This window comes from Trichosurus vulpecula, chromosome 8 (genome assembly GCF_011100635.1).
Source record: "Trichosurus vulpecula isolate mTriVul1 chromosome 8, mTriVul1.pri, whole genome shotgun sequence".
Lineage (NCBI taxonomy): Eukaryota > Metazoa > Chordata > Mammalia > Diprotodontia > Phalangeridae > Trichosurus > Trichosurus vulpecula.
In genome coordinates this window covers 75766653-75788785 of record NC_050580.1, presented here as the reverse complement: position 1 = coordinate 75788785, position 22133 = coordinate 75766653, and the positions used below count along the sequence as shown (strand labels likewise).

Here is a 22133-nt window from a genome sequence, read left to right as displayed (position 1 = left end):
GGAATGAAAATTTCAACCACATTTTCTTTAATTGGAATATTAACAAATAACATCGTCAATGAGATTTCCATCATTTGTGATGCAAAGGCTGATGTGCTTTGCAAGATTCAAGTGAACCTGATGCAATACTCCACATTGCCATCAATTTTCCTATGTATCCAGACTTAAGGGACACCCTGTATGTTCAATAAAACTGTTGCCTTTTTCCTTTTTTTTTTTTTTAAGTTTCCCTGAGTCTTTAAATTTAAACCTCACCTAGTCAATACTCCTCTTCTCTTGAATCCATTATCTCCTGGTTATCTATGTGCACTCCACTTTCTTTAGATAAGATCATAGGATTTTAGAGGTAGGAAGGTAGAGATAGTCTAACTACTTAATCGATTAGTAAACAAAAGTCCTACATGCAGCTTGCCTGAGGTCACACAGGAAATCAGTAGCAAAGCCAGGAATGTAATCTCAAGTCTTGTGATTCCAAGCTCCTTACACCACCCTGCTCACATTAATGGCTCAGATTTTTAGTATTTTAAGGTTCACAAAGCACATTTCTCACAACAATCAAAATATCAAAAATGAAGCAACAGTCTTAAGAGATGTGAAATGGCTTTCCTAGGATCACAGAGGCCCAAGATATAGTAAAGAATTTGCTTAGGATCATAATACTAGTAAGTGGCAGAGGTCCTTCCAGTTCCCAAATCCAAGTTTCTTTCCTTTTTAACACTTTGTAAGTGCCTCTAGGGCAAGTAAATATTAGCTCTCCTAACTCCTTCCCTCCTATCTCACTCATCATAAGAATCTTTAGGATTTGAAGAAGTCTCTTTCTACCTGTTAGTGGACAAAAATTCCACATAGCTGATTTTTACATTTCTAAAATAGTTAAGATGATCTTTAAAAAACCTCTGTGACCAGTGAAGCTCCATCATGAAATTTTTTTTCTCCAAGCAAATCTTATAGAGAATTGTGGTAAAGCTAAAAAATAATGAGAAGCATGTACAAGGATTCAGCATTAGACTTTGGCCTGAAAGTTGGAAAGAAGTGAAATCTGATATCCCTCCTAACTTGCTTATATCCTTTGCTTACACCTACTCCAGCACCACATGGCTAAAAAAAGCCCAACCATCTGTCAGCTGCTAAAATGCCAAGCCATGCTATTGGAACCCCCAAGTGTCTCAGAAGATTTGAGTAGCAAACAATGAAAAAATTGTACTTGTCCTAGGTCATTGAGTTCCATAGAGTTTACCTGCACTGACCAAGTAGGCTGCTTTAACAGTTTAGCTGACGATCAATTAAAAGGAAGTCTACCAGAGATGAACTGTAGGAAGATATGATAGGAGTGCTGGAATAAATGACAAGTGTGTGCGTAAGAAGAAATAGAAAGGAAATTGGAAGTGGATAAAGGTCAGTGAGGAACAAAGCTGGAGGAGGTAGTTTATAATAACAAACTTAGCAAAGCCTCAGAGAACAACAGCTACAAATGGACAACCCAGGAGGCAGTTCGCCTTGTACTTACTAGTTAACCCTGTAAAACTGAACATTCCAATCTGGTCAGTGATGTGATTCCAGGTTCCTGGGGTGCCAAGGGCTTCAAGGCGTGATCTGAGTTCAGCTCTCATTAACAGAATCCGGTCAGCCATTGTTTTAACATTTTCTTTCCTGTAAGAGTGAAATGAAATAAATTATTATCTAGATAAAAGGAAACATATTAAACACTCCTACCAACTAAAAATTAGCTAACAAACATTAAAAAATAGTTATAAAAATGGGTTCAGAGGAGGACTAGTCTGCTTTGTTATAAAGTTAATTAATGGTTTAACTCATGCAGGTCTAACAATGATTTAAGGTTGAATCTGATTAAACAGAAACCATTGACAACTATTGACTCTATAAAATAGTTATATAGGGTGTCTCAAAAGTCTTAAGGTTTAATACCCCATATCAGAGTGGGCACTAATCAAGCTAAGAACCATTTGGTCACCTAATTACTTTGAAAGAATTCTATGTATTATCACTCTCATGCGGTAAAGCTAGATATTCTGCTCCACTAAAGTATTTCTTCCTGACTTCTCACTCAGTGATGATAGCATGCATAGACCAAGCACAGATCAAAAGAGTAAATCAATGTTGCTACCGGGGTAGTGGAATACCATGCCATGTTAGAACATTTTATTTTTCAATAGGCCAAGTCTACCAAAGTCCTTCCCACTAAGTCCCATAGCCAATTGTTTATATTAACTTTGTAGTAATATTTGACTTGGCAGCTAAGTGGCGTGGTGGATGGAGCACTGAGCCTAGAATCAAGACGACCTCAAGTTCAAACCCAACCTCAGACACTAATAGCCGGGCAAGTCACTTAACCCTGTTTGCCTCAGTTTCCTCATCTGTAAAATGAACCAGAGAAAGAAATGGCAAACCCCACCAGTATCTTTGCCAAGAAAACCCTAAGTGGGGTCCTGAAGAGTCAGACATACCTATAATAGCAACTTAGATCTGAAGATCTTTCCCACCCATTAACAGGCCATGTGACCTGCTTATGTCACAGGAAGCCTAAGTCACATGCGGCAGGAGGAGCTTGCTGAGAGGAAAAGGAAAGTGTGTCGTAGGAAATGCTGAGAAAGCAGTTAGAGCAGAGCTGAGGGAAAGACAGCAGACTGTGATAGCTGTGCTGTAAGTCTGGTTGTTGGTGGCAAGGCCCCAGCAGGGGGCAGAAGGTTGTGGGATGGAGTAGTCTTCTGCTGTGATGTTGTGGACTTATTCGTTACGGGATCTGATTATTTGGGGTCTGAATAAATGGTTTACTTCTTCTACATGGAGAATCTCATATATTTTGTGTTACAGAACCACACAGGCATTGTGACAATTATCATCTATATTGTGATTATCGCCTTGCTGATACAATGACTGAACCACATCAAATATTTGACTTGGGTAACATTTTCACTTTTTAAAAATTTGGTTACAAGTTTGTTCAAAACAGATCCCATTTTGGATGTTCAGCCAAAGAAGATGAGAGTTGAGAAGCTTGTTTTGTAGGAAATGAAGTATTAGGATGTTCCACGTATCCTTTATTCTCTGGAATACTGGATTTTAGGATGAAAGGGAATTTGTGAGTTTAATTAGTCCATCTCCCTGCTTTAACTTCCTAAGAGATTCCCAGGTCTGCAGAAATGCTGAAAGGCACGACTCCCCAAGAGCAGGAAGCATGTAAACATTTTTATTCTCCACCCCAACCTTACCCTCGACCAGGCACTTAGTTCCTTACATGTACAACAGGCAATAAATATTTGACATATGAATATATGTCCAACTATCAGTGTGCTTATTAGTTATTAACATAAAACAAAATCATCTAATTTATGTAATGGGATAGGTTACGTATAAAGCCCCTAGTCCTCTAATTCTCTTATTTCTACCTGGGAACCTTACCACATAGTAAAGAGCTCAGGGCTGGAAAGGGTAGTGGCCACTATCCGAGCTCCCTGAGCAGGAGGGTTGGACCACAAGACCCGTACAATCTTCTCCATCTGGGAAAGGACACGCAGGACGTTATCACCATCTTTCCCAACCACGGTCAGGTTCCCCACCCGCTCATCTAAAGAGAGAGACATATATCAACTCTAAATCCAACACAAAAGCTCCCAACCCAGCCAAGACTTGTGTGATATGGGCCCAGTATGCTAAAGATATCTATTGAGGAGGACACTCACTGTAGAGCCCGAAGTTCTTGGAGAAGGACTGAGCACAGAAAAGCTCAAAGCCCTCATTCACAAAATAGCGGACAGCCCAGGCATCCTTGTCTAGGTCTCCAGATGCAAAACCTTGATAGGCTGAGTCGAAGAAAGGGAACAGAAATCGGCGCTGCAAGAATGGAAGGAGAGTTAGAGAAGGAGAATTTGTCCTAGCCTTAATAAGCCTATCCTCCTGCCCCAACCGAAACAACCTATCTTCTCAGAATGAGCATCATTCAGGATGTTTGTAGGTCACTGATTTCTCTCCCTACACTCCTGTAGGTACAATTGCTGCTCTCCTTCTGGGCTCATCTATGAGCAGAGTAGCAAGCCAGAATGCAAGAGCTAGACAGGCCCAAGGACAATGTGGGAGAGAGCCCTAGCATGTGTGAACCTATTCAAACCTGAGAATCATCCCACCACATACCATCAGAATATGAGAACACTAAAGGGGAAATCCTCTGTGCTCTTGCAATTGAATCTCTTCAGAGAGAGCCCGGTTGGACAGTTCCTAGTCAATACATTTTAACATTGTATTTCTCAAGAGCTGTTAGGAAGGAAATGATCACAACCTCAACTTTAGCACATCTTTCAACGTTGACTTTTAATGCCAACTGTACCAGTACAGCAGGGTTCTAAAAACATTAATATGGATTTTGCTGAGAAAGACAATTCTCTGGATTGATGCCTTTATGCCGTCAATCAAGTGGGTTTTGGAATCATACCAGTACATGCATTAAAAAGGTATTTGTTTATATCAACAGCATCATGGACAGATGTCTGAAAGTGGCAGTTACCTTCATGACAGCAGCAATCTTCTCCCATTGCTCTGGAGTTGGATCAGTGCCAGTGGGGTTATGTGCACAGGCATGAAGGACAATGATAGAGAACTCTGGAGCATTCTGAGGAAAAGTAATACACATCAGTTCGGACTGGCATCAACAGGAAATATCAGGAAGGAGAATCAGTACTGGTTTGGTAAGCCAACGGAAGGTAATGAGGAAGCTGGATTTGTTCCACACATGTAATCAAACCCCAGAAAACACCACCTGATTTGAGGAAAGTGACTCAAGCCCTTCTCAACCCAAAGACAAGATCCCTTCTTCCTCCTAGAAAGCCTTTCTAATGCCACAAGGCTCCCTATAACTTTCTATTATATAGTGTAGATAGGTAGGTAGGTAGGTAGATAGATAGATAGATGTATGAGTGAATGAATGATTGAATGAATAAATAAGTCTCTCACCTCCATATCTTGCAGCAGGCCCTGAAGGTCAAGCCCTCTCTTAGCTGCATCCCAATAACGATACGTTCGGATGTCCGTAAAGCCAGCAGCAGTAAACACACCATTATGATTTTCTGAAAATACAAAGTTCAAATGTTTCACAAATGCTGCTTGCCAGAATTTAAAATTCCACAATGAATATAGACCTTTTCTTAGGAATCTTGAAGATGTCTTTCCTACTATGAGACTTCCTAAGACAGGGTTATTTATGAGGATATAAATTTTACTAGTTACATTACAATTGTATTTTATTGTAGTGGTGTGTCCTGCTACCAAGTTATCTGCCTGTCCAATATTCCGATCTCACATTTTTACTATTTATTCTTGGTGAAATCTGAAGTCTAACATCAGGTTACTCACATATAACCCACAACACAGGTCAACTTAAAGTTTTGTTACTATTTTCTTTGTGATCAATAAGTCAAAGGGATCATTCTTTCCTATTCTCTCTTTTCATCCTTCCCCAACAATGAAAAACTCACCCCAGGTTGGAGAAGACACGTAGACAGGAGTGGCTGCATTGTTTCTTCCATTGTACCACTTGAGTAAGAACTCAGCCCCAACTCGTAAGGCTCCTGTTCCCCCCAAAGCCTGCACACTTCCTATCTAAAACAGAGAAAGATGATTGATGCTTGAGGGTAGTTAAGTCCTATTCATATTTTCCAAAGACTAAACATCATGGTAGGATATTTCTCTGTTGCAGAGTCTGAACCAAGATTTGTCAATTCCTTAGAAAATACATGAAATGAAATGGTTTCAAGTAGTCAGATTAATCTGTTTTTAGTAATGTGTCCCATCTTTCTAAACCAGTCTGTTATTTTTCAGAGACACTCTGACATCATATGTTATACTCAATTAATCCTTCCCTCTGCTCAGCTTCATCTCTTCTTAAGAGTCACATCAATTCAGTGAAATATAGGCTGGAGTAGTTTTCAGATTGAGCATCCTCACACATGTACAAACACATTTTCCTACTGATGCTTGCATCCTTTAATTTTGAGATGCCAGAATCCCAGTAACTGTTTAGAAAGAAAGTCTGTCTTTATTAGAATACACCAAAATGAAAACTAAGTCTACTTAATGAATCAGAGTATTTGCAAAGTAAATGTGTTTGACTATACCCAAATCAGTCATTAAGAAGATGGGAATAGAAGATCCAAAGCCGCTCTTCAGTTGACAAGTGGCCAAAGAATATGAACACAGTTCTCAAAAGAATTGCAAATTATTAACAACCACATGAATGAATGCTCCAAGCCACTAATAATAGTAGAAATACAAATGGAAACAACCATGAGGTTTCACCTAACACCCAGCAAATTGGCAAAGATGACAAAAGAAGAGAATCTTCAAGAGGTTACAGAAAGACTGACACTGCTAGTGGACCTGTGAATTGGTCCAATCCTTCTGGAAAACAATTTGGAATTATGTAAAGAAAAGTGACTAAAACGTCTATATCCCTTGACCTGGAGATTACACTGATAGGCATGACCCCAAGGAGGCTAATGACAAAAAGACAGACCCCATGTACATGAATATATTTGTAGCAGTACTTTTTTGTAAGACTGAAGAACTGCAAACAAAGCAGATACCCATTGATTGGAGAATGGCTAAACAAGTTGTGGTGCATGAAACATAACAGATCATTAGGGTTCTGTAAGAAACAATTACTGCACTGATTACGCTAAGCATGGGAAAAATATCTCCCTTTCTTCTTTACAGAAGTAGGGGACAATGAGTGTGAAATACTCTGAGTTAGAGACTTACTTTTTATGTGTAAGGTAGCTTTGCTGAAGGTGGACTTTGGGAAAACCTGGTAAGACTTATATGAACTGATGCTAAGTGAAGTGAGCAGAACCAGGAGAACACTGTACGAAGTAACAACCACATTACGTGATAACTGACTTCGATAGACTTAGCTCTTCTCAGCAATGCAAGGATCTAAGAAAACTCTAAAAGATTCACGATGGAAAATGCCATCCACATCCAGAGAAAGAACTACAAAGGAGGAAGGCAGAGTGAAGCAGACTCTTTTCGGTTTTATTTTGTTTTCTTCCTCATGGTTTCTCCCATTCATTATAATTCTTTTATGTAACATGACTAATTTGAAAAATGTGTTTAATAGGAATGTATGAGTAGGGCTCATATCGCATTGCATGCTGTCTTGGGGAAGGAGTGAGGGAGGGGGACAAAATTTAAAACTTATGGAAATGAATGTTGAAAACTGAAAATAAATAAATATTTTTAAAAAAAAAAAAAGAAAAGGTAGCTTTGCTGAATTTTTTTCTTTGCAGTAAAGTCTGGGAGAAGAGAAAATGTAAGTGATATAAAAATGAAAGATATTGAAAATTTTTTCTTTTAACAGAAAACCGGAAAAAAAACCTGAAAGACAATTTAAGAAAAAGTTAATTCCCCAAAACATGGGTCTGAGCATATAAATTCTTACATTGATGTGTGTGCATGCATGGGTTAAATTGCTACAGGCTTTATTGCTGTGGTTGAAAAAAATTCATTACCCGGTGGCTAAGCTTGTAATGAGTATCTCTGAACTAAGATAAGCTGACCCTGAAAACACACATTCTAGCCCCTTGATAGCCCTGTTGTATTATACAGACACCAACAAAAATCATGCAGCTCATTCCCTTTTCACTAGTTTTCACCGACCCCATGGGACCTGAAATGGCAACACTAGCTCTACGACTATTTAATATACTTGGCAGAATTCACTACTGGCAATGGCCAGTCTTAACCTGATAGGTTTTCTCAGACCATATGATCTCTGATTTCTCCTTACAATAAAGACGCTGCTTTCAAATTAAGGCTATGAGAACAATCTGACCAGGGTCTCTCAATATGTATTTCCTTATTGGCTGATGCCTTGTACCTGATTGGAAGTGATTTCTCTAAAGCTATCTAGTAGCTCAGTCACTGAATCGAAAAAGAACCAAGATACCTAATCCCCAATCTGGTTCTTTGGATTTCTAGTGCTTCTAAGGCAGCAATGTCTTTTAACAACCTCCTTATCTCATCCATCATGCACTACCAGCTTCTACTTGTATTATCTTGTATCCATGAGACAAATAACTTGCATCTAAACTAAGTCAATACTCGTAGCAAGAAATATACCTCCCTATTAAACATTTTCACATTAGTCATGTTACATAAAAGAATTATAATGAATGGGAGAAACTATGAGAAAGAAAACAAAAAACAGAAAAGAGTCTGCTTCACTCTGCATTCCTCTTTGTTCCGCAAGAAAGGAAATTATAACGCTACCCTGAAATTTCGCCTATTAGTCATGTAGACAACTATCAAGAAGGAAACTAGAGGGTGGTGAGAATGTTGGTGCTCCAGATGCAGGATTCCTAGGTCTGTTTCCTTCTCTTAGGTATTATGACCTGGAAAAAGCTAGATGCTGCATTGCAGGTACTCTATGCCCAGAACTGGCAATTCTTCCCAACTCCTCCCTACCCCCATACAAAGAAAAGTAAGGGCAGCCTAGAAATGGCAACAGGTATAACTAGATTATTGCAAAAGCCTCTTAGCTATATTCCCATGCTCCCCTTCTCCAATGTACTCCATATGTACGGTCAAACTCATTTTACAACACTATTCAATTAATTCAAAAACCTTCAATTAATAATTCTTTAATAAATTCACTTCAACAAACATTTATTAAGTGGTTACTATGTGCAAGGCACAGGACTAGGCACCAGGGTTATAAAAACAAAGCTTGTCTCAAGGCTTGGCACTACTCTACCAAACCTAACTTATTTCCAAAAACTACCTCAATAACATGCTCTGTAAACTCCAGGTAGGCAGAATACATTGTCCTACAATTTAGTTCTGCTTTCTTAACTTCATTTGTCCTGTTCCCCTCACTGGAAATGCTCTTTTTCCTATGCAAACCTTTATTTGTTCATTCATTCATTTACTGCTGGGGGCGGGGTTGGTGGTGTCCCTGGATTTGTTATTTTTGTCAGCATGAGAAATTTCCAGTATGGAAACTCCATTCAGGAAAGGATATTTGTCATGAGGAGATGCTGCTAGTCACACAATCTCTGTCAAAGACAGGACTCAGATCTGCCTGACTCCAAGTCTGACCCTCTCTCCACTATTGTTTCATCTCTTCAAATCTTGCCCATCCTCAAAGGCTCTCAAGCTGCACTCGTATTAAATCTTTTTTAATCAGCTCTTACAGATTTCTTCCACTTTGGAATTCGCAACATAGCATATGTTGTTGTTCAGTCATTTTCAGTCACATCTGACTCTTGGCAAAGAAACTGGAGTGGTATGTCATTCCTTCTATAGCTCATTTTACAAAGAGGATTGAGTGACTTGCCCAGGGTCACACAGCTAGTAAGTGTTTGAGGCCAGATTTGAACCCCAGAAATATGAGTCTTCAAGGACTAGCACTCTCTCCACTGCACCACCTAGCTGCCCCTTAGTGCTCAGCATAGGAAACACAAAATAGGGACTCATAGATACTTGTCGTTTGATTGGTAACTTCCTAATGTATTGGAACACAGCTAGGTGACCATATGGAATTGGATGACTGCAAAATTAGAAGGAGTGGTATGATCAAAAATTAGTTCATATTAAAGTGCTAGACAGTCAGCCAAGAAGGTATACCAAAGGACACGCTCTCTACAGAGTAGCCTACAGTCATTTGCTCTGGTCTTGCTTATCACTGGCATTTGGTTTACTTCAAAGTATCATTTGAGTGAATTTCCTCCACAAGTTGTTAAAGGATAAATGATTCCTTACCCAGAACTTACCCGCTTCTCCTTGATGGCAGGGCTGTCATCTCCAAGAGCAATTCGAGAAGCATTACTTCGGAATTCTGGCAATCCCAAGATAGGCAAGTACTCATGGTTTAGAGTATCATTTCTAGCGATCTGATGTTCCACCTTTCTCACTACTGGCAAAACCCAGGGCTGGGAATCATCTGTGCGATATGCTGCAAGACAGAGGAGTAATTTAATGGAATCCCCCTTTGTATGAAAATTTGGCATGACAGAGAGGCTTATCACCCCCTTCTCCAAAACAAGATAGAAAACCATTAATAAATCATATATAAAAGTGATCACCATACAGAAACCTTATGCATTATGCTGAGGCCATAGTGTCATTGGGCCTGGGTTCACTTTTTGATGTTTCATTCATATCATTAAAAATCAGGAATCTTTTCTCCCTCTGTATATTATCTAGCCCCTCATTTCCAGTTAACTTCTCTTTACATCTAGTGGTAGAAATCAATGTTCTCAAACTGGGCCAAATGTGAAATTTGCCCATATAGGGAAAATTCAAGTGCCAGATACACTCTACTACTACAAATTTATACAAAAACACAGACAGGGGCAGAAGAAGAAGTATTTCATTTCTCTATAGTATGCATTACTAGTTAATAACCAAAGATAACTTAGAACACACCTACATTTCGAAAACAAGTAACTGTCTGCTACTGCCATCAACAGCTCCTTCAAGTAAGCGTCAATGTACAAAAACTTAGAATCGCTGACCTACAGAGTTGGAAGGGACCTATCTCAAAAACCATAGTCCAACTTGTACAGGAACAGAAGTCCCCTGGATATCTCATAGGCATCTCAAACTTAAAATGTGAATAAAGAGAACTGTTTCCCTACCCTCACCCTGCCCAGTCCCTACATCCAAGGAGTTATTGGTCTTGTTGACTGTACCTACACAACATCTCTTCACCTGACTTCTCTACTCACAGTCACTATCCTCATTTAGGCCATTATAACCTCTCATAAGGACTATTCTGAGAGATTTTTAATTATTTCCATTCTTTTTGTCTCTGATCCATCATCCATATAGCAGTTAAAATAATCTTAGGCCAGACCATGCCACTTTCCTACTCAAGATTCTTCAATGGCTCCCCAATTCTTCTAAGATAAAATGGATTCTTCAGCATGGCACATAAATTTCTTTACAATATACCGACACTCTTTTAATCTACGTTTCCAGATTTACTTCACATTACTCCCCTTCATCCTCTTTGTTCCAACTAAACTAGCCTATTTGCTGTTCCCAAAACAGATACGCCAACAGATACCTCCATTCATTCAGACAGGCTGTCCATCATGCCAAAAATGTATTCCCTCTCTGAACCCCCAACTTCCCCTAAGGCTCAACTTAAGTAATTCCATTTGAGCAGGGGCCAAAATGTGAATACTCCAAGAATTCATACTATTCATTCCCACCTACCCCTATTACATGTACTCCCAGGTTGAGGCAAGTCAGTGTCTTAAGAAAATTTTCCTGGCTTGGCTTAATTACCTCCATTTGCCTAAAACAGTAGATCACATTACTAGCTGGAGCCTGCAGAACTTAGGTGAGACCTCAAACTTTAGCTCAGGTGATTAAATGGTTAGGGATGCTAGAATTTCTGGATTAGCTTTATTACTTCTATTTAAGATGAGTGCATCAAGTAACTAGTGATAGTTCCAATGTCAATGGTTAATCCACAAATTCCAATTTTATTCTCAAGTTATTACTTTTCACAGTTTTACCTGATACAGATCTTCCCTTTCTGCTATCTGTTCTTTGATGTGTAAATCCTTCCCCTTTGGTCCTAAGTCAAATTCCATTGTATCCATCTTGCTAACATAACTAAGACCTCTATAATGTTGCTGAAACTGCGGCTCCCAGACCACTGGGTCTTCTATAACCATGGGCCTGTGCTCTGAACATAGTAAAAAATCAGTTTTTAAAAATGTTTCTGTGTGTTGCTAAGTATGATTGGCAGGAATACCATCAAAGAATCATTTAACAATTTTTTTTGTCATTAGGCAGCAAGCCCACCTCAGAGCTGAGTACCCATAAAAAAGGAAAAGGGACATGAACCACCAACCATGTAACTCTCATTTCTCATCCAGGCTGCCTTTGTACAATGGATTAGTCAATACAATCAATATAACCAACCCCTCTAACCCTCAAAACCCAAATATAATTGAGGTTCACCAAACACCAAGCATGTATGAAGGAGGGCAGCTTTGTGGAAGAAAATGCCCATTCCACCTGATAGGAGCAAGTCTCAAGGGCTTAGTCACTAAACCTTAGTGCAGGAGTGGGGAACCTAGAGGCCACAGGTGACCCTCAAGGTCCTTAAGTGTTGCCCTGGGCAGTAAAAGCACACACTTATCACTCAAAGGGTGATAGAGACAAAGGAAGCTCCTTCCAGCCTTCAGGGTGTTTATATTCTACTGAAGGAAGGTTAGAGTACTCAGATAAGTAGTAAAGTGCTCTGGGGAATATCTAGAAGAGAAAGCACTATAGGCTAGTTGGGTGAAGGGCCCTTCTGAGGTGGGCACAAAGGGTACCGTTAAGGAAAAATGGCTCTCGTAACATGGTGAGAAGGTAGAGTACGTTACAGGTAGTAATATGAAATAAGTTTAGAAAGGTAGCCAGATTGTGAGTTGCCTTAAATGATAGTCTGAATTTTATTGCAGAGGCATCTGTCAACAAGTATTTATTAAGGGCCCGTTATGTGCCAGGTGCCATGGGAAGCCACTGACAAGAATATTGTTAATATCAAATGCAATATTAACTTCTTGGTCCAAAGGCCATTATGGCTCAGTGAGAAAGTCCCTCCTTCTGAACAATCCTAGCAATGTCAGGATTCTAGTTATGTCCTTGCATTCCTGGAGTTGGCAGCATTTACTCTTAATCAGATTGAGCTAAACCCCACCCTATCTGTAAACAAAGGCAGCTCGAGCCAGATCTGAGGCCAAAGTGGCTTCCGTCCTTGCCCTGCTTGTGGAGATTTATGAGGATATTATGAGAGCCCAAAGACTGTCCACTGTCCAGTTATCCTTGCTCTTATTAGCCCATAAAATTGACCAACCCTAATACAAATACCTGAAATGGTTTTCATAAGAGAAATCTTCACTTCCATACTCCCTTCCAAATATATTAGAAATTTCCTGTGACTACTCTGAAGTATAGCTCCCACTGAGTTGCTAAACATATTACATACTTGGGGTGAATAGAGAAAAGATGCATGAACAACGACAAAATAGTTCAGGCTTACCCTCACTGAAATAAACCCAATGCTCTTCAACTTTCCAATTTTCAGAAAAGGATTGCTAGCTTTTTGGAGGTGGACTTTGTTCCTAGGAATATGAGAACAGCAAAGGGGGCAAAGAAGGTTTAGAAAGACAATGACCAACTCTGCTGGCCATACATAGTTAGCACCAGCTAAAATCGATCATGAGCAAAGTCCCATGGCAAAAACCCTCCAACAAAGTATTATTCAATTATTCAAGACTTCACTTCCACAAACAGTTATGGTCCTGCTGCATTTTCTTATATTCCAGTGTCTGTTGGTGTTTGCCTGTTTATTTACTCACTTAAATTATATTTATTTCATCTTTGCCTTAGGAATGATGTAGTGTGATGGAAAAGACTCAGGTCATGTAATCCAATCCCTCATTTATAAGCAATTTTCCCAAGGTCACAAAGGTGTAAGTGTTAAGAGGCAGAGTTACCAACTCAGGTTCTCTGACTACAAGATCAGCACACTTTCCAGGGCACCAAGCTACCTCTACGTTTTGGATTTTCACACTACTTACCACCTATGTGACCTTGGATAAGCCATTTAACTTCTCTGAGACTCAGTTTCCTCATTTGTAAAATGAAGGGGTTCAATTAGTCTAAGGTTCTTTCTTAGGCAGCTAGGTGGCACCATAGTGCACAGAGTGCCAGGTCTAGAGTCAGGAAGACTCCTCTTCTGGAGTTCAAATCTGGCCTCAAACACTTACTAGCTGTGTGACCCTAGGCAAGTCACTTAACCCTGTTTGCCTCAGATGCTCATCTGTAAAATGAGCTGGAGAAGGAAATGCCAAACCACTCCATTATCTTTGCCAAGAAAAGGGGTTGTGAAGAGTTGGACACAAATGAAACAACTGAACAAGTTTCCCTCTAGTTCTAAGGCTCTACGAGGTTGCTTATTGCACTGTAATTATATGAAAGAAATTCTTTGAAATATAATGACAATGTCACCCCATAACTTCTGTCCTTAATTCTGACATCTACAGCAATACAGAACCCAAGCACACACCAGCCCCCTCTGTGTGACTACCCTTCTAATACATATATACCAGTTATCCTGCCTGCCTTGCTCTGGCCTTCTTCCAAACCCCTTATCATCCCAACCTTCCACCTCTGGTATAGCAATGTCACTCCTCGGGTGTGGCCCCGGGATTGAGCACAGTGTTCCAGATGTGCACTGAGCAGCACAGAAGACAATAGGACTATTGTTCCCCATGATCTAGATGCAATGTTTTTATTAATGGAGCCTAAGATTGCATCAGCTTTCCTAGTAGCTGCATTATAGTCTGATTCGCCTTAAGCTGGTGATCAAATAAACCCCTCAAATCTCTTTCAAATGAACAGCTGGGTAGTTATGCATGTCCTACCCTGCACTTATACAACTGATCTTTTTAACCTAAATGAAGTCTTTTATTCTTTCCTTATCAAATTTCAATGTACTCAACCCAGGCCTGAAACCTGAGCCAGGGTTTCAGCTGGTTAGAACTCTCTGAATCATTATTCTATCACCTGTCCAATTAGCTCTCCTCCCCAGTTCTGTTACCTGCACAGTTAGAAGCATGCCTTCATTCAAATATTGAAAAGAATAGGGCATGCAGCATGGGAGGCAGAAGTTGCCTTTCCATCCATGTGCCACATCTGTTCCCTACATGTGACCCCTTCTCCCAGCCATGTGTCTCTAGACATATTTACTCCTCCTCTGTGAATGTTCCTTAGGTGAGTACACTGTTCCCAGTGATAAGTGTGTGTCTCTGGTGGTAGGAGAGCATGTCCAGATTTAGAGGGAGAATGTTCTATTCTCACTTTTTTGAAACCACATTATTTCTTTAAGTTCCCTTGCTTGGAAATGTTTTCTCTGGCTGATTAATAAAAGTAAACACAGATAAGGGAGGAAAAGGAAAAGAAAGAATAGATCCAAAGGTCCTGTGGAATGCCACCACAGAGCTGCTTTTAGTTGATGCCAAGGCACTCGTCAACACTCTTTGGGAAAGTAAATAAGAACAGCAGTTCATAGTTACAGAGCACTTTATGGTTTACAAAGTACTTTGCTTATACCAACAAGAGTCCAGTGTTCTTTCCATTATACCAAGCTGGTCCATTACACCACACAATAGCCCATTCACCCCATCCATATTTCACCATCTTGTCTACAAAGTTACTATGGAAGACTTAAGTCAAATGCTGATTGAAAGACATACACCACGCCTGACAATCAATTGTCATATGGCTCCACCCACCATCCCAGTTACTCCCCAAATCAAAATTCCCTTCCCTGGCTGCTACTGCCCTATATGTGCTATCACCACCAATCAGCTGGCCTTTCTCACTTTTGTATACTTAGTGCATGGGACATGATAAAATACCTGAAGACCTGGTTACCAATCTAGTATCCCTATCAAAAAAATGGAAAGGTTAATTTATGAAGTATGACTTTAAAATGCTTTATTTTTTTTTAAAATGCCAGACCTTATAAATCCAATAGTATGGTTCACTATGAGGAAGCTATATGTTTATCGCAATGAAGCTTCCACCACTCATTCTATTTTTGGAGCTCTCTTTAAGAGCTTGGAGGGCATACTTGTGTGGTGATAGCAAGTCTCCAATCTTTGTGGAGTGGATTTCATTTCTGAGAGCAGGCAAACTCATTCAGAGCCAAGAATGGTGAATAAAGTGGATGATAAATTGGATAATGTGGTTGAGTCCAAAAGAAGAGTAAAATCAAAACTTTTCTCTTTATGTAGAGAAATCTAGAAATGTTTATGATTACATAATCTCTAGTATAGTCAGTGTGTCCTTGAAAATTTTTTGCATTTTTTGAGAGTGAATACAAATCTGCACATGAAAAACTGACTAATGCTACCTTTTGCTGCTTCCCCTTCTTCCTACACAAACCCTGGCCCACATATAGTCAGGTCTGACCCCATTATCAGTGTCCTGTACCTAATGACCTTAATAAAGAGCTGAAGGGTTTCAATAGGAGGGAGTCGTACCAGGGAAATTGAGTATCTGTGGTCAGTTTCCCTGGCCCCCAGTAGATTTGTCTTGCTGTCCTTGCTTTGTAAGACTTTATAGACTAAAGCACCCTTTTAAGACCAAGAGAGTCCAAAGGAGGTAGTAAACAAAACCCAGAGGTAGTAAACAAGACTCAAGGGCACCCTCAAAAACACGCTAGTCAGCCACAACCCACTCCTTTCCAGTTCCATCTACTTCCCTTTGGAAGGACAACTCAGAACTACACTGAATAAAAAATAAGGAAAGAACACAGAAAATTAAGCGATTCACATGATTCTTCTTACCTGGTTATAATGACTTGACAACACTAAGGTTTTAAGAACACTATATTCTTATACTATATACATATATATACACATACACAGAGATACATATATATATACATATATTTAAGAATACTATATATAAGAACTAGGGGTTTTTAACCTGGGATCGGTGAACTTATTTAAAATATTTTTATAACTATAAAAAAAGAACCCTATATAATGGAAAGAAATCTGGACTTCAGGAATTGGAAACCATTTACTAGATGTGACACAGGACAAATCATCTGTAAGACCACTTAATTGTTCCAAAGATCAAACGGGATTCTACATATAAAGCTGACTGCATCTGGGAAGCACTAGGCAATATGAATATTATAAAGGTCTGTTAGTATCCCATTGTGTTATTTTGCTTCGTTTAAATTTCGTAAGAGGTAGCCTGGGGTAGGTCACGAAGAACTTTTCTAATCTTCTTCCGCCTTATATCCCAAATATATTCTCAGATACAGTTGACATTGCCTTTCTTGCTGTTCCTCCAAGACACTTTATCTTCTGACTTCGACATTATCTCTGGCCATGCAGCAGCTGGAATGCTCTCCCTCCTCATCTCAGCCTCCTGGCTTCCCAGGTCTCCTTCAAATCCCAACTAAAATCCCATCCTCTGCAAGAAGCCTCTCCAGATCCCCTTAATGCTAACTAAAGCCTTCCTTCTGTGATTATCTCCAATTTATCCAGTAGATAGCTTGTTTGGGTGTAGCTGTTTGCATGTGGCCTCTCCATTAGATTGTGCGTTCTTTGAGAGCAGGGACTGTCTTTTACCTTTCTCTGTTTCTTTCCAGAGTGCCTGCACATAATAGGAGGCCCTTAAAAACTGTTTATTACCTACATCAGATTGCTTGTCATCTAGGGGAGAGAAAAATTTGGAACTCACAATCTTATAAAAAAAACAAATGTTGAAATTGTCTTTGCATGTAATTGGAAAAAAAAATACTATTTACATTTTTTAAAGGAAATTTTATTACCTGAATGACCTGATTTCAAATCTGCTTCAGGCACATGCTGGCTGTGTGATTCAAGACAAAACACTTAATCCCTCAGGATGACCTAGGCAGATCTCGAAATCTAAAACTATATCTTGGGAGCTCCTTATCAGGAATTCCCTAGAGCAGTAAACTTAACGGTCAATATTTTTTAAAAGAAGTATCGCAGCAAGAAGCTAGTATGTGGGTGAAGAAACTATTTGAATACAAAAATGAGAATAGTTTGGCTAAATAGAGTATAACAACAATAGCGCATTTAAATAGCACTGTTAAGATTTATTGTCAGGGTCTCATTAATGATAAACTAAGATGTCAATATTTATTTAATGTAAAAGAAAGAATTTTACTGTTTAATATTTAAGCAATATTTAATATGTTTCATTTTAATTAGTATTAAAGCTTATAGTTTGTTTCCGTATCAAATGTTAACTTTAAAAGACAAGGCAATGTTTCACTAATCCTGGAGGTTTGGGGGGGGGGGTGCAGGGCTGGTAAAAGGAAGAGGAAGTATATTTCAAACAAGGAATTTCTCTTGAATATTTAAGGTGCAAAGAAGTAAAACCATTTATTATCTGTCATGCAGAATAAAACAAAGGCACTTTGCCTTTGAAAATAAAAGCGTCATTTTTTAAATGGCTCCATGCACAAAAAAATTAAATCCTTTAGTTAAATAGGATTAATTATCTAATAGTCAATTGCGGGAAATATTTTTCCTAAATAAAACTGTTTTGTGACTCACACAAAAAAGACTTCTTGTTGTGTTTCAGTTATTTTTTTCAGTCATGTCTGATTCTTTGTAACCCTATTTGGGATTTTCTTCATAAAGATACCTGAGTGGTTTGCCATTTCCTTCTCCAGCTCATTTTGCAGAAGAGGAAACTGAGGCAAACAGGTTTGAGTGACTTACCCAGGATCATACAGCTACTAAGTGTCTGATACAGGATTTGAACTAAGGAAGTTGAGTCTTCATGACTCTGGGCCCCGCCCTCTATACACTGCACCTCCTAGTCACCTATCCACCAATCCTGTTTTACATAGCACTCCCCCAAATAACACAAAGGGTAGTGAAGTATTATTTATTCATGAAATGTGTAGTACTACTTATTCCCATTTCACAAATTAGGGGAGTTCCCAGAGACAGTCACAACTACTTGCTGAAGGTCACAGTGTTAAGTAACTAGGTGAGGTAACTGGAATTCAAATGTAGTCCTTCTGAGTCAAAGATTAGGTATCAGGGTTCTTGGAACTACACGGCATTAATGATTGACAAATTTATAATAAAATGCAACTATTTATAGTAGAGTGGGCTGGGCATCTCCCTTGGGCTTCCCTGGAAGCAATTTCCTTACACTACTATAAGTTCTCCACAAAACAAGTTGCTATAACTTACCTTCTCAAGTCCCAAGGAGAATACAGTAGCAACGAACAAATAAGACAATCCATGGATGTAATGATACAAAGAGGCCATGTACAGGCTACTAATGTAACCAGTTGGATCTCTTAGGCAGTAGTGCTGCCCTGAGTGAAGACTTGGTAGTGAATGGAGAGTTTTAGTACCCAGAGTCTAAGTGCCATGCTAAAAATACCACTAAAGCTGTTGAATGTGACTTTGGGATTAGTTCACTTTATCTCTTTAGGTCTCAGTTTACTCATCTGCAAAATGAGACTAGATGGTCTTGGGAACCTAGATTCTTCTATTCTGCATCCTAATGAAGTGGACAGAGGCCTGTTCTTGCAGTCAGTAAAACCTGGGGTTCAGTTCTGCCTCAGGCAAGGCTGTACGACCATAGGCAAATTGATAAACCTCTCAGTACACCCAGGCAACTCTCTAAGAGAAGCTGCAGGTCTGCATGGTGTAAGTTTCCACACCAGAAGTCCCCAGCTTGTGCCTTGCCCTGCACCGCGCCCCTCCCCCCCCAAAATGTTTCTGAAGACTTTGAAAAGAGTTACTTGGAATTCTAAAAAGAACATTAAAAAGACACCATCACAATAAAGCTCGATTCCAAAGGCCTTTTTTTAAAATCACAAAAACGGATTGCCCACCACTATTATCTGACCCTAACTAAAGCATTTCAGACCAGGAAAGGCAGAATTTATCTATTTCACATTAACAGTAAACACTGAAATAGCTTGTTTGGCCTTACAGCTTTAGAACCAAAGAAATTAATATATTATAATATGAAGAAAAACCCAAATAACTTCCTATAAAGGTTTTTTTTTAAGAGATTTCTTCTTAGATCGGGGTGGGGAACCTTTGGCCTCAAGGCCACATGTGGCCTTCTAGCTCCTCAGGTTGCTGCCTTTCGACTGAGTCCAAGTTTTACACAACAAATCCTTTTATTAAGGGGATTTGTTCTGTGAAGTTTGGATTCGGTCAAAGGGCCAGACTTTAGGACCTAGAGGGCCACATGTGGCCTTGAGGTGGCAGATTCCCCACCTCTGCCTTAGATGAACATCATTTCTCTAGAACAGAAAAAGATCACAGCAGAATGTATTACAAGGTTATGCAAAGAACTGTCTGAAGATGACCATCCCACCACCATTCAGGGTAATACAAATGAACACTTCCTCCAATCTATTATGTGATAAAATATTTTGTCTCTAGTCATCTCTTATCCCTAAAATGGATCCTCTTTATGTAGAGGTGGCAGTATTTCTGTGTTGTACAAAGAACGGCTACAATGAGAAAAAGGTCTCTCAACCCTCCTTCGATTCACCCCTGGCTTAATAATCCTTTTTTCTTCCCTCACATCTCCAACCCTATGTTGCCTCCCACAGGTTACTTCTGCCTCTACTTGGCAACCATTTGGACAGATAAGCCAAGAAGTTATCTATGAAAGCTCAAACATCCACGTGGTGATGCTGAAATAGCAAATAAATCACGTCATGTTACAGCAAGAAGGGGCTTCAGAAGCCACCTCCACCAACTTTTCATATTAACACAAAAAGAGGTCTTTCTATTCGCCCAGAGTCACAGGGCTCACAAAGCCTCCCAGACTTCAGGAGGGTGTCTTTGGCCTTTATCTAGTAGAGTGAGTTGGCTCAAGGTCACTGGAATACAAGAGAGGCATTCTCATAGTAAACGACTCCCGGCAGAATGAGCCGTTGCCGTTCACACCGTGGTCACCCCAAGCCTCCCAGCAGACATTCTGCATCTACGTTTCCAAAGCAAATTCCCTTCCGTTCCGGAGGAGAAAATGAAGGTACTATTATGCTAATATCACAAAGGAGGGAAAGGGGATTTCCCTCAAGGTCACACAACCAGTAGAGCCAGATCCAAGGACTCCAAATCCAGGGCTATCCCTTAAGCTAAAACCCTCGTGCGGCCCCAGAAAAAGCCTCGGAGTACGTTAAAATGTACCCACGATCACAGCGCTTCCAGCCAGGGACCCGGAAAGCGAACACTGCAGCCAGTTGAGCCCTGACAACTATCCCCTTTAAAGATCAAGGTCGCTCCAAAGGCCGATGTGTCAGAGAGGCTGCATTCCCATTCAACAGGGTTTCTTCCTTATGCCTCTAGCCCTTTTCCCGCCTCAGTTTCTCCGCCTTGGAGACAGACCGGCTGGACCCCAGGCCCTCCGAGATTACGGAGAGCTGCGGGGCACTGCTTGGATGAGCGATCCTTACTCCCGCCCCCGTCCTCCTTCCCCTGCAGCATCCTCACCTCCCACTCCTAGGTTGACCTTGCGGGGGTCTGGGTCATCCCGGAAGTCTGCGGTGAGCTTGAAGACTAAGACCGGCTGTGCCTGGGGCACATCAGCGAAGACGGACGAAGGCATGGCGAGGCCAAGGGCGGCAGCAAGGGCGCGGACTCCTCCAGGTCCAGCTCCTGCTCCGAAGGGGTCGATTCTGAAGTCCTTGACAGGAGACAGGAGCCTATCGCGCCCAAGACGGTGCGCAGATGCTCTCGGGGGGAGGAGACTGTCCCGTTCAGCCATTGGGCCTGGGTAGCGCAAAGGGCGGTCCAATGGTAGAGGGGGAGGCGGAAACCCGCGCCTTCACTCAGCCAGTGGCGAGAGTCTCGCTGGGCAGGGCCAATCACCTGGGCCAACCCGATCGCGGCAAATTACGGGGAAGCCGGGAAGGGAGGGGGAACCCGAGCCGGCTTATGTGTGAGCGGGGAGCTACTGTTCGAGTGGCAGCCAGTTTCTCCTATAGCTGGAAACGTCATCCCCGGCGGCGATGACGACACAGTCGGGGCGCTGGGGGGTGTGCAAGGAGAACGCCAGAGGGTAGAGTTTCTGTAATGCACCTCTAGAAGCTAGAACACCGGGAGGGAGCGAACCTTTTTCTCTGGGCGCCTCATGGGAGGCGTACTTGACCTTTGAGAGGAGACCCTGGGCGGGGTCTGGCATTCCCACCCCAGCAGGGGAACAGCGGTAGGCTAACGCCGCCTGTTCCCGGCGGTAAACTTAGAGGTCTGATAAAACGGACCAAGGACTTTGGGGCTCAGCCCTTAGCCCCTCCGGGGCCTGGCGACCTTGGGCAAGTCCCCTCACCCCGACACTCCCTTCTGGCGCCGCACTCAACAGGCGAGAGCGAGCGTCTCCCTACCTGATGCCAGAAGCGCATGAAGTTTCTGTGCCGGGGAACGAAAACTCCTTAGACCTAGATGAGACCTTAGAATCCAAACTCCTCATTTTCTAAATGAGAAAACCGAGGCACGGAAGGTCTTGCCAGGGCTCAGATTTTTTTTAAAGATTAAATTTTTATTTTCACTCCCCTCTCCTCTGAGAAAGCAAGA

At 40.9% G+C, this 22133-nt stretch overlaps 1 protein-coding gene across 1 annotated transcript in view; it reads right to left on the bottom strand.

Moving 5' to 3' along the window:
- GOT1 (glutamic-oxaloacetic transaminase 1) overlaps window positions 1-21585 on the bottom strand; it is a 28502-nt gene extending 6917 nt beyond the window's left edge. The window contains exons 1-8 of the mRNA XM_036734635.1: window positions 21054-21585; window positions 9780-9961; window positions 5487-5610; window positions 4966-5078; window positions 4520-4624; window positions 3702-3852; window positions 3421-3586; window positions 1508-1650 (exon numbers count right to left, since the gene is read on the bottom strand). Coding sequence (XP_036590530.1) covers window positions 1508-1650; window positions 3421-3586; window positions 3702-3852; window positions 4520-4624; window positions 4966-5078; window positions 5487-5610; window positions 9780-9961; window positions 21054-21327 — 1258 coding nt within the window. The 5' untranslated portion in view covers window positions 21328-21585. The remainder of the gene's footprint in view (window positions 1-1507; window positions 1651-3420; window positions 3587-3701; window positions 3853-4519; window positions 4625-4965; window positions 5079-5486; window positions 5611-9779; window positions 9962-21053) is intronic.
- Window positions 21586-22133: the final 548 nt, after the last annotated feature.